The 12,054-nt window shown below is 43.0% G+C and overlaps 2 protein-coding genes across 6 annotated transcripts in view; one reads left to right on the top strand and one right to left on the bottom strand.

Annotated features, from left to right (window-relative positions):
• Window positions 1–6,662: 6,662 nt before the first annotated feature.
• Window positions 6,663–11,023, bottom strand: GSKIP (GSK3B interacting protein). Of its 2 annotated transcripts, none has more exons than XM_069858778.1 (3): window positions 10,850–11,023; window positions 9,784–10,042; window positions 6,663–9,163 (listed from the first exon to the last, which is right to left on the bottom strand). In XM_069858778.1, the coding sequence occupies exons 2-3, from the start codon at window positions 10,039–10,041 to the stop codon at window positions 9,002–9,004; spliced, it is 420 nt and encodes a 139-aa protein (XP_069714879.1). In that variant the 5' UTR covers window position 10,042; window positions 10,850–11,023; the 3' UTR covers window positions 6,663–9,001. The 2 variants fall into 2 exon arrangements, with proteins under 2 accessions (XP_069714879.1, XP_069714880.1); XM_069858779.1 differs by lacking the exon at window positions 10,850–11,023 and adding an exon at window positions 10,679–10,743.
• A 364-nt stretch (window positions 11,024–11,387) lies between these two features.
• ATG2B (autophagy related 2B) overlaps window positions 11,388–12,054 on the top strand; it is a 47,933-nt gene continuing 47,266 nt past the window's right edge. For all 4 annotated transcript variants that reach the window (XM_069858772.1, XM_069858774.1, XM_069858775.1 and 1 more), the window contains exon 1: window positions 11,388–11,743. In XM_069858772.1, the coding sequence (XP_069714873.1) occupies window positions 11,582–11,743 (162 nt within the window). In that variant the 5' untranslated portion in view covers window positions 11,388–11,581. The remainder of the gene's footprint in view (window positions 11,744–12,054) is intronic.

The following is a 12,054-nucleotide window of genomic DNA, read 5'->3' as shown; positions in this document are numbered from 1 at the left end:
ATCGCTAATACAGTACATCTTTCAATCGCATACTCTCATTCCAGCGGACATATGTACTCTCGCAAAACTAGTTCTTGCAGTCCATCAGCAAATGCTCTTTTTTAAAGCCTGGGAGTCAGCATGTCAGCAATCAGAAAGAACCCCCAGAGCTCAAGATGACCCTCTCTACTGCGTTATGGCACAACAACTATTAGGGCAAGGTCCTTGGTCCACAGCTACAGCTCAGGTCAGAAGCATCGACGCAGTATTGCACGCAAGTCAGACAGCAGCTTTTCAAGCCCTTTTGACTGTTCCTGATCAAGGTAGTTTTGATCGATTTATAGATCGGCTACATGAAGCCGTAGAGCAAAATCCTGACTTAGACACCGATGCCAAAGGCCGTATTGCTTGTATTCGACAACGCAAATGAAAAAACTCACCAATTATTGGGAACACTCCCGAAATCAGCTGAAGTGGTAGATATGCTAGAACTTGTATCTCGAGTACAGGAACGGCAAAAAGCAGCGTATGTGGCTGCAGTGGTACAAGGAGTGGTGCAACTCATCTTGCATCCTCTTCTCGACAAAACATCTAAAACCCAAAAGGGTAAAAGTCCAAAATGTTTTGGATGTTGGAAAGTGGGTCATGTGAGAAGCTAGTGCAGAGCTTCTTTTCAATCAAAGCACTGTGCCATCTGCAAAAAGAATAATCATACTACACAAAAGTGCCACCTCCAGCATCAGGGAAACTCTGTATAGAGTGCAGGCCCCCGTGCGATGATGCAAAAGAGGGGACAAGCATTTCCAGCACAGCCAGTCACATCGGCCTCGGATCCCTTCAATCCGTAACTACTGGAAGCGCAGGAGTGGACGTGGAAACAGCAGTAGAGACCACTCTGATCAATTGTAATGTGAAATTGATAGACACCACTGTATCGGGACCCTTGGGACACGGTTTGAGTGCATTCCTCTTAAGACGATCATCTTGCACAAAAATGAGATTAGAAGTGCTACCTAGATGCATTGATGCGGATTATACGGGAGTCATAAAGATCATGGTTAGAACACTACATCCCCCGCTAAATATTCCAAGAGGGGCAAAAATCGCCCAATTGGTACCTTTTCAAGCGAACGTCCCGACGCCTGGATCCACCCCACGAGACAACCAAGGATTTGGATCCACTGGGAAACCAGAAATATATTTGGCCCTAGACATCACACAAAGAAAACCTAATACTAAAGTGACATTGTCACATCCTAATAGTGAATCAATCCCCTGTTACTTAATGGTTGACACTGGAGCGGATGTTACGATTATCTCTTCAACATTATGGCCAAAAAGGTGGCCTACTTATTTGGCAAATTCAGGAATTATGGGAATAGGAGGATCACAAGCTACTCGAGTCAGTAGAGATCTCGTCATATTCAAATTCACGGATGGAACAAATATTTCCACTCGACCTTATGTGATGAGCACTCCTAATTTGAGTGGATTGATCGGACATGACATTTTGAGTCAAATGCACACAACCCTAGTGACTACACCTTTTCGGGAGCGGTCACTGAGGAGCAGCCAATCCTAAAAATTCAATGGACAACGGATACGCCTGTGTGGATTGATCAGTGGCCGCTGTCTAGAGAAAAGCTGCTCAAAGTACAGGAACTGGTAGAGGAACAGTTGCAAGCTGGACACATCCAGCCTTCCACTAGTCCGTGGAATGCTCCAATTTCTGTTATCCCAAAGAAAAGTGGAAAATGGAGGTTGCTACATGATCTTAGAGCAGTCAATGCAGTCATGCAAAGCATGGGGGCCCTGCAACCGGGCCTTCCTTCGCCCACAATGCTCCCGGAGGGCTGACATCTTTTAGTAATTGATTTAAAAGACTGTTTTTTCACTATTCCGTTGCACCCAGAAGATACTGCTCGATTTGCCTTCTCAGTACCATCCATTAACAAGGACAGGCCTTGTAAGTGTTATGAATGGACTGTTTTGCCTCAAGGCATGAAAAATTCTCCCACCATGTGCCAAATTTATGTTGCTTGAGCCCTTGAACCTATTAGGAAGCTACTTCCAGGGTGTTTGATTTATCATTACATAGATGACATTCTCATTGCTAGAAAACAACTATCATATGAAACAACCTTAAAACTTCTGCATGAGAACTTGCAACAGTGAGGAATGGTAATCGCACCTGAAAAGGTACAACAACAAGCACCATGGAAATATCTCGGCTGGATAATTGATCAAACTCGCATTAAGCCACAAAAACTTACTTTGACCACAGAAATCACAACTGTCCGGGATGTGCAAAAGCTAGTAGGAGATTTACAATGGATTCGGAAACTGTGTGGCTTAACAAATCAAGACATGATGCCATTAGTTCAGTTACTTGGAACGGCCAATCATGCCAGTGACAAGCAATCCCTGCAAGAAGAACACAGATGGGCATTACAAAATATAGTGAATAAGGTAGCCACTGACTTTGCCAGTAGATTAATTGAACAATTGCCAGTCATATTGATGTTGGTCAACCCGGAAACAACTAACCAGTCCAGAAGTCATCCTTATGTGTTAATCTGTCAGTGGGCCTCTCAAGATAAAGATCCATTAAAAATCTTAGAGTGGATTTTCCTGTCAATAAAACCCACAAAAACCATCACTACACGACTCAAACTTTTTGCTCAATTGATAATAAAGGGATGACAATGTATTTTGGAAATAAAAGGAGCGGAACCTGAATTTATTATTGTCCCTTTGGTGACCTCATATTTTGATTGGTGCTTAAAATACTCTACACCTATTCAGATTGCAGTAACTGGATACTCGGGGCAATTGACTAATCGTTATCCTAAGCACCCCACACTTACACTGTTAACAAATAACACCTTTGAAACTCGACCAGTTCGCTCTGACCATTCCGTGCTTAGATTAACAATTTTCACCGACGCCGGTCGATGTTCAAAAAGGGCAGCATGTGCCTGGCACGAAGACCAGCAGTGGAAACATCATGTCATTAGAGGTGAAACCACAGACTCCCTTCAAACTTTAGAATTAAAAGCAGTTCTTCGGGCTTTTCAAACTTGGCATGACAGTCTACTAAATGTGGTGTCTGACTCTTTGTATGTTGTGGGATGTGTGCAGCGATTAGAGGGATCTATGATTAAAGATCTCCGTAACTCACACTTACAAGGACTTCTACAACAGCTATTACGTTTTGTGAACTGTCGCACCTGCCCATATTTTATTATGCACATCAGAAGTCATCAAGACTTACCTGGATTATCTATCGGCAATACTAAAGCTGACCACCTTGTAGCCCCTGCCTGGCCGACGGTAACACCTGATTCCTTCAGCCAGGCTAAAACTTCTCATCAGTTTTTAAATCAACCTGCAAAAATGCTAGCTCGTCAATATGGACTGTCCCTCATGGATGCTACAGGAATCACAAAATCCTGTCCCAACTGTCAGCAACATGGTGTCGGCCTTGGCACTAGAGTCAATCCCAGAGGACTCCAATCCTTACAGCAATAGCAGATGGATGTCACACACTTGGCAGAATTTGGCACGAAGAAATATCTCCATGTGTGTATAGATACTTACTCCTGTGCCACGTGGGCAACCCCTTTAACAGGAGAAACTGCTCGCCATGTGGAAAAGCACCTCTATGCTTGCTTCGCGGTATTGGGAGTACCCCTAAACCTAAAGACAGATAACAGACCAGTGTATACCTCAGCATGATTTTGCAAATTTTGTGTCCTATGGGGTATCAAGCATGAAACCGGTATTCCACATAATCCTGCTGGGCAAGCAATAATCAAACGTGCCCACCAGACCTTAAAGGGCATGTTGCAAAAACAAATAGGGGGAATGATAGGGGTTTCCCCAGAAGAACATACAGCGAAGGCTTTATTTGTACTTAACTACCTGCGTTTGGTAGGAGACAACCTTGAACCCCCTATTCATGTGCACCATGCCCCGCAGACCAAACCATTAAATAGCAAATGGCCAGATATTAAAGTCATGTATAAAAATTTGGAAACAGGTCAATGAGAAGGGCCAGCTATGGTTCAATTAACCAGGAGAGGATACATGTGCTTACTTACAGGTTCCGGAATACGCTGGGTACCTGCGAAGTGGATTAGACTATATGTACAGCATTCGGATAGTGGAGCCTGCGATCAAGGAACAACTATGCCCAGAAGCACGTGAGAGGGAAGAGTATCATTATTGCAGAAAAATTCAGCCCCTGATTAGGGAATTGACTGATGCCCTTGGCATTCACTTTCATCTTATAGACGTGGAGACATTGATGTCAGAATTACTTGCTAATGGATTAACATCATTCATACGTCCAAATCAACAGTGCATTACAGCTCTGCAGCACTACTGTAAACGGCGTGATAATTGTCATCCACGATTGTTAATCCAGTGCGGTGGATGCCAAGAGAAAGTGTGGATTTATTATAGCTATATTAGTATAGAGCTTATATGTATTGCTTGCCGCTTTAAGCTTGGACAACAGCGTGATTGCATTGCAGCACTTAGGGCAAAAGTAGGTGAGCAATATTATAGGGACACATCAAGCATTGATATATTTGAAGATAAGGGACAGTTGCAAGGAACCATATTAGCCCATATAATAAGGTGTACTACTAAACAAGTGCAAGCTATTCGAGGAACAATAATTTTGAAGGTTGAGTGTCCATTTAACGAGTGAAGATGTGGAGAGGTCAAGGTGGAACCACTATTGGATTAAATAAGATAATTGTTTCATGGTTAATAACACTTTATTTTTTAGAAATTAGAAGTACATGGATTCCACCTCAACCAAAAACTAACATTTGGGTTACCATGGCTAATTTGACCAATCAAGATTCTATTTGTTTGGCCTTATCTTCCCCTGGAAACCCCTTTTCAACCTGCTTGGTGGGGGTTCCAGAGGATGCTTGGCCTTGTGCTCCTGGTTTTATGCCAACCTGTAATAGTTCAAACCTTAATTCAACAGCCGACAATTGGGACACATGGATGCCCCATTACCCTGTTGCATCAACTGAGCCACAAGAGCTAGAGTTATTGGGATCCATTAAAATGGACACTTGCCTAGAATTCAACTGGACCAGCTGAAGCCTAAACCGGACAGCCATTAATGTTAATTCTAGTTTGTTAATATATAGAAATTCTTCTCAATGGTGTAACTATATGTCCCCAAAAAAGCCAATGTCTTCTAACAGCCCTATTACATTGCCAGCAGCATTTTTCTTGATTTGTGGAGACCGTGCATGGCCAGGTATTCTGTCCCGTTTATGAGGCGGACCATGTTCCATAGGTAGATTAACCTTGTTGACACCAAACACAACTATGATCCTGACTATGTGTCGACAACATCGAAGGTCAAAAAGAATGACCCATGCATTTACAGCAGAATGTAAAGATAATGTAAAATTTTGGTCTCCAAGCGCTATTATAGCAGCTTCATTTTTAGCTCCAGGCGTAGCATCTGCTGGAGCACTAGCCCAATTGAATCGGCTGGGCTGTTGGCTCGCCAAACAGACAAATGCTGCATCCCAAGCCGTATCTGATTTATTACTTGATGTGGACTCTGTTCAACATGCCACTTTGCAGAATAGAGCAGCCATAGATTTTTTATTATTAGCTCAAGGCCACGGATGCAAAGAGTTTGAAGGCATGTGTTGTACGAATTTGTCCAATCATTCAAAGTCAATATATTGCCAACTACATGAACTGCAGCAGCTTACTAACAAGTTGCAAGTAACTGACAGTTTTGGCTTAGATAGTTGGCCGAATGGTTTTGGTTTCACAGGCTGGTTAAAGGATTTGATTAAGGGTGCACTTATGTTAGTTATTATAGCTTTTGCATTGCTTCTTGTATTACCCTGTTTGTTTTGATGCTTTCAAAAGTTAGTGGAAAGACTTTTAAATCAAGCTTGGGTTGTGCAAAAGGGGGAATTGTTGAGGAGTTTTTAGATCAAAATGGGCACGGATATTTAGACGTGCATAACCCAGCTTTTGCATCTGAATAAAGCTAGCCTTGCAAAAGACTTAGTTACTGTAGAGGACACGTTGTCTTTAAGGTTTCTCTCTGTATCATTAGAAAGTTGCTCTGTCTTGTACTCCTCTCATTTCTCACGGGAAGCCTTCATCGGTAGTCCTTGACTTGTTATTTTGTAGACCAGAGTGCTCACAGAGCCGTTTCTCATGGGAAAACATAATAATGTATGTAAACAATGATTGTTTACTGCTAAAGGAGAACTGACGAATCAGCTTGTAACACCATGGCTTGCCTCTGCTAAAGAGAGGTATAAATGTATTGTGAACTCTGAATAAAACAGCTTCACTAGATCACATTGCTCGTGTGGTGTCCATATCCTCTGCACCGCCCCATCCCTGGAGGTGTTCAAGGCCAGGTTGGATGGGGCCTTGGGCAGCCTGGGCTAGTGGGATGTCTCTGCCCATAGCAGGGGGGTTGAAACTAATCTTTCAGGTCCCTTCCAACCCAAACTATTCTATGATTCTATAAACAGGCATTTAATGTATACGTGATCTCTTTTTTTATACCTAATTCAATCTCTCCTAGAACAACCAGGGATGGCAGCAGTTGATAAACGGGGAACTTTATTCCTGGCTTCTGGATGCTTAACAGGACAAAATGCGCATGGCACTGCTGAGAGAAAAATAGTTTTAATTAGGTCATTAGATATTTTTTCAGACAGCAGGCAGACTTTGAGGCTGTGTAGCCAATATGTAGATTATCAGCGACATTAGGCCGAACAGCATTCACTCAGGGGTTTGGAGAAGAAAAAGAACTGGTAGTCTAAGACAACTCATTGAAATTTCCTATTCTTGGTTCTTCAGCAAGGCTCCATCCATGTCGGCAGCAATACCCAAGTATGGGGGCTGGAGAGCATTTTCTTTGCACTCATAACCCAGACACAATGAAATATCATGGCTCTCCCCATTTGAGTTATCTCTGCAGTATGTTAGAAGAAACATCAGGAGTTTCTTCTACAAAACAGGTGTTTTTAAAGTATTTCTCAGTTTATGTTTATAATAAGTACAGAAAATGACTAAGCGTATTGGGCTTGTGTGGCAAGGTTTTGGTAACAGTGGGGAATACAAGGGTGGTTTCTGCGGGAAGCTGCTAGAAGCTTCACGTGTCCAAGTTTGCAGTCAAAGGTTTTCAAATGCCAACTATTTGATATTTAAGATTTTTATGGGCATGATGACTTTGTTAACTCTAGTAGCATCCCCCCCAAGAAAATCACAACACACTGATGTGTTTATGTAATGCTTTAGTGATGGAAACTGACCAAGTAAATTAGTTGCAAGGGAAAATATTCCAATATAAATTAGGTAAACTACATTCTCCTCACAGAGGACTAACACTGTGCCACAGACCTGTGTGGAAAAGAGAGCCTATGAACAGTTTCTAAAGCAAGGAAGCATACCCTAGGAATACCTAAAAAGATAATAAAATAAACACAAAATTAAGCTCTGGGAAACAGAAGCACAAACTACAGTTCTCTTGTCAGTCATAGCTGTACATAACTACCCCAAAGCTATTACAAAAGCTCCACTAGGCTTCTCAAATTAATATGACTAATTCCTAGCAGGCAGAGGTCATTATAGCTCTACTGAAGTCACTGGAACAATCTGTGATTTCTTGAGAACTGATGTATCCCTAAGTGAGGCTCCAAACAAAGCTACTGGATGTACTTAGCACAACAGCATGGCAGAATAATGGCAGGATTATTTAAATAAAGATGCACCAATACCGAATAATACAAGAATACAAAAGGTGTGAACATCACAGAATGTTTGTTCAAGAGTACTGGTATTTCTAACCAGCTGTAATTTTTAAAAAACTTACCATTCAGTACATACTTGAAAAATTACAGCAGAACAATATATTTATAAAGAGTTTTGTACCAGTTTTTAAGTAGAAAATACAAGTTATAGCTTCCAGTTTGTATTAATCTTAGCAAATTTCATACAGCCTTTGGTTTCAAACCAATACAATAAAATTAACATTACAGTGCTTACTTAGTATTCATTAGGAGAGGCGCTGTACAGTAAAGAGAGAAACTGTGAAAAACAGGAATACCAAAGTTCTGTATTATAGAAAGTAAAGGCTGAAGCAAAAATACTCTTGGGTATTATATCCTGTACACCATGTAAACACATTCAAGAATAGTAAACAGGCCAAAATGTCTTCCAAACCTCTCACGTAGTTACAGTATAGCATACATATAGCATATATAACATCATCATTAAGAAATGTAGCCCATTACACCCTAATTCTGTGCTTAACTCATTTGTGATTCAGACAATACATTCATATATTAGCGGTATACCTCACTTGTAAATTGGAGTTTGCTGGTTGCCATAGATAAGGACAGAGCAAATAATACTTCATCTTGCTTTTATCTTGGGTATTGTCAGATTATAAGCAATGCACGACTGTTTAAAAACCACCTTTCTTGTTACCAAAGCTGAGAATTTTCAGATTTATGTATAACAAATGAAATTCTATTCTCTGCAAAACAGTAGGTTTCCCAATTATTTTTCATTAATTGGGTAGAGCAAATAATTAGCTTCTATTTTAAAAAACAGATATAAAAATTACCAGTAAATACACATGTAAAGAACGACTACTTGTATATATAACAGTCTCTCTGTATTTTTTTACAGTTTTGGATAATAACGCTTCGAGACGAGATCAAATTTTTTTAATATTTTAAGAAGCAACTTACTTGCTCACCTACAACAAAGAAGAAAACAAAAGAGATTTATTAATTCTATAATTTATCTAAGTGGCTTTTAATAGCATTGTGATATATGTGAATCCACTGTAGCAAAATTTTATACAGTAGTCCTAGCATGAATTAGATATTAATGCAAGAAATTAAGCTTAACATGTTTGTGATTAGGTTTGCAAGAAAAGATCTCTGTGCCTCATACTATGAATTCCTTCTAGCGTTAAACCTCCTTACTTCTGGGTAAATCATGACTGACTTTCTTTCTTCAAAGCTTCTAGTCTTTGTAGTAATGCATTTCCAAACACTTCTCGATATGCAGGGCTGAGAGAGTCCAATAAGGAGTAGACAGTTTCATGGTATGGAGTTTGCAATCTGTCATCAATCTGGTCAAAATCATAACCTACTACCTGCAACAAAGAAATTACTAATTAAATTTTTGTGACTAGGATCACCTTGTGATGGGAAACTAGAATTCACAATTTTTAACTTTTCCAGTCAGGGTAAGTAAGGTGAGATCTTAAGACACTGGATTTAAATCACAGTCTCTGCTTTCTAACTGTGGGGCTTAGTGGTAATACAGTTTGAAACACTTCTTTACCAAAACTCAGAATATTTGTAAAATCTATCATTATGACCTTTAAAACAAAGTCTTACATCTATGTGTTTGCCTAAAAAATACATATGGCGCAGAAAACCTTTGTGTTGATACTGCATTACTGACTTTTCTGGGTACGAAAGAAACCCAAAGACTGACAAGACTAAGAAACTTGTGCTTCAATCCTCATTGTTTTGTGTCTCAAATAAATGCCTGATTTTTTTTTTTAATCAATTCCCCTTCTTGCTTTGTTGGAATTAACTAGTTAAAGCTCCACTTTCTAAGAGAAAACACGTAAAACAGGCTTCCATAAAGGTACGCAAGGAATACACATGCTGTTTTGATGTCACTGAAGTATTCTCTTAGGATCTTTTCAACATGATCATTGTTCACAACAAAGAATCTTAAGAAATCATGAAAAAATTAGTTTACCCTGAGTCCTGCTTCGGTGAGTTCCAGGCAGTATCTATTCCTTTCCCTGGTTTCCACATTGATATATGCCACATCCTCTGCACAAGGAAGGGTTTTTGAGACAAACATGTTGCTGACAGCAAACAGAACATCATTCACAACAGCCTCGGCTTCTAGTCTCATATCTTTTACATCTGTTCCTTCAAAATCTCTATAATCTGAATCCTCTTCAAACCCCACATTATTGGGCAACTCCACAGGTTTGCAGTCAGTCTCCATTCTGCATAGAGAAACATTTATTTTAGAGTTACCATACCACTTACCTGTATGTATACTAACACAGTAAAACAAGAGATATACCTCAAGCAGACATACTTAACGTTGTCCAAAACCAAAGGACAATATGAGACCCACTGATTTCCATAACTCATGAAATGACAATCCAGAGAACTCAAAACTAAGGTGTTGAGGAACATCTAGGAAAGTTACAATAGCACACAGAAGCAGAATCGGTATCACAGAAGTTGCTTCTTATTTATGCAAGTAACTTGCATTCTGTTGTATAGGGCTCTGTTATGATTCAGCACAAATTAATTCTGTGCTTTGCTGATCCTGAATGCAGTAGGAAGACAAGTCACGCCTGGAAAAACTGAAATCAATATCTATAGAAAACTAGAGCCTATCATAGGTGAATTTAAGAAAGAAAAGTCTGTGAACTAGACAGATTATTACAGACTATAAAGACATATTAACAGCAGCTTTTTGTTTACAATCACCAAAGAATTCTTTCATTCAGCTCTTATGCTCAACTGTCTGCACAATTCAGAGACGCGCGTAGCTGGCCTCTGTAAAGCCCTGTTGCCAAAAGTGAGACCAAGGGTTACCACTGCGGCTTTAGCATTTGCTTTCTAGGTACCTGCGTGCCGCGAGGCGTCGGCTGGGGGGCACCCACAGGGACCCCTCTGGGGACAGCGGGCGCTGGCAGCTCGGCGCTGCTGCCCAGCCAGGAACGGGGGCCGGCAAGAACCGATCTGCAACATGCGCTGCGTTCACAGCGTGAGTTTCATTCCCTCCTCGCGAATCCTACCTCGGACGGGCAAACAAATCCCAAAGAAACCACAGGCACCTGGGACCTGGCTACCGAACTGCGCAACCTCCCACTCGCAGTGAATCGCTCCGGTTTAACGACAACAAAACATTCACGGATCGCACGGGGAGCGGGACAACAGCCCCAGCGCCCAGCCCCGAGCCGCTCCAGAAAGAGGGGCGCCCACCGCATCCCCCCGGGCCGCGCGCTGGAACGGCAACCACGACGGCCCCACCGCCCCCGGCGCGAACTGCCTGCGGCTTCCGCTTCCGCCCCCGCACCTCCTGCCGCTTCCGCCCCCCACGCGCACTACCCGCCGCCGCTACTTCCGCTTCCGCCCCCGCCTCCTCCGCTCGGTGACGCCACTTCCATGGCGACGTCACGGTGACGGCGCTCGGCGGGGTGGGGGGGCGCGCGCGCGGGGAGGTAGGAGACAAACAGCCCGTATCGGTCCTGTCTGCCCCAGCCGGCGCGGAGTGGGGGTCCGCCCCGCCCCTTCCCCAGCTCCGCTCCGCAGCGTGGCCGCGGCGGCGCCCTCCGCAGGCCGCCGAGAAGATGGCGGCGGCGCCTAAGTGAGGATGGAGCTGCCCGCCGGCACCCTGACAGGAGGCAGCGCCGCCCTGCCGGCGTTGTGAGGGGCGGCGGGAGGCCCCTGCCCGCGCGGAGGGGCGAGGCCGCGCCCGGCGACTCCCGTTCTCCCTCTCATCTCCTTCCCTCCGCCCCGCAGCCACCATGCCGTGGCCTTTCTCGGAGTCCATCAAGAAGAGGGCCTGCAGGTACCTGCTGCAGAGGTACCTGGGCCATTTCTTACAGGAGAAGCTCAGCTTGGAACAGCTTAGCCTGGATCTCTACCAGGGCACCGGCTCCTTGACGCAAGTCCCTCTGGATAAGTGGGTAAGAGATGCCGGCGCCTCGCCCCCTTTGCTCCTGCTGCGGCTGAGGGACCAGCTGATTCCCTGCCCCTCAGGCTGCCACCCACTTTGTTTTCAGTCCCCGGCCTCCTCCATGGAAAAAGTTACAGCTATAATTGGCATTTCGTCCAGGGAACTCTGATATGTGAGCACTCATGGGGAAAAAAAATAATCAAAACCCCCTGAAAGTTATTGTTATATTTGTCTAGCCACACTTTGTTTTCCTTATTTTTTTAGTTATGAGAAAGGAAACAAAAACTAGAAGATGGCAACAGCTGCTTGTATGTCAGGGAG

The sequence above is a fragment of the Phaenicophaeus curvirostris genome, chromosome 5 (assembly GCF_032191515.1).
Source record: "Phaenicophaeus curvirostris isolate KB17595 chromosome 5, BPBGC_Pcur_1.0, whole genome shotgun sequence".
In the NCBI taxonomy this organism is placed as follows: Eukaryota; Metazoa; Chordata; class Aves; order Cuculiformes; family Cuculidae; genus Phaenicophaeus; species Phaenicophaeus curvirostris.
This window is presented reverse-complemented; position numbering and strand designations above follow the sequence as displayed.

Coding starts and splice junctions, on each gene's coding strand:
- GSKIP (XM_069858778.1), bottom strand. CDS start 10,041: ATGGAGACTGACTGCAAACCTGTGGAGTTGCCCAATAATGTGGGGTTT. Junction 9,164..9,783: donor TCACCGAAGCAGGACTCAGG/GTAAACTAATTT, acceptor TCTTTGTTGCAG/GTAGTAGGTTATGATTTTGA.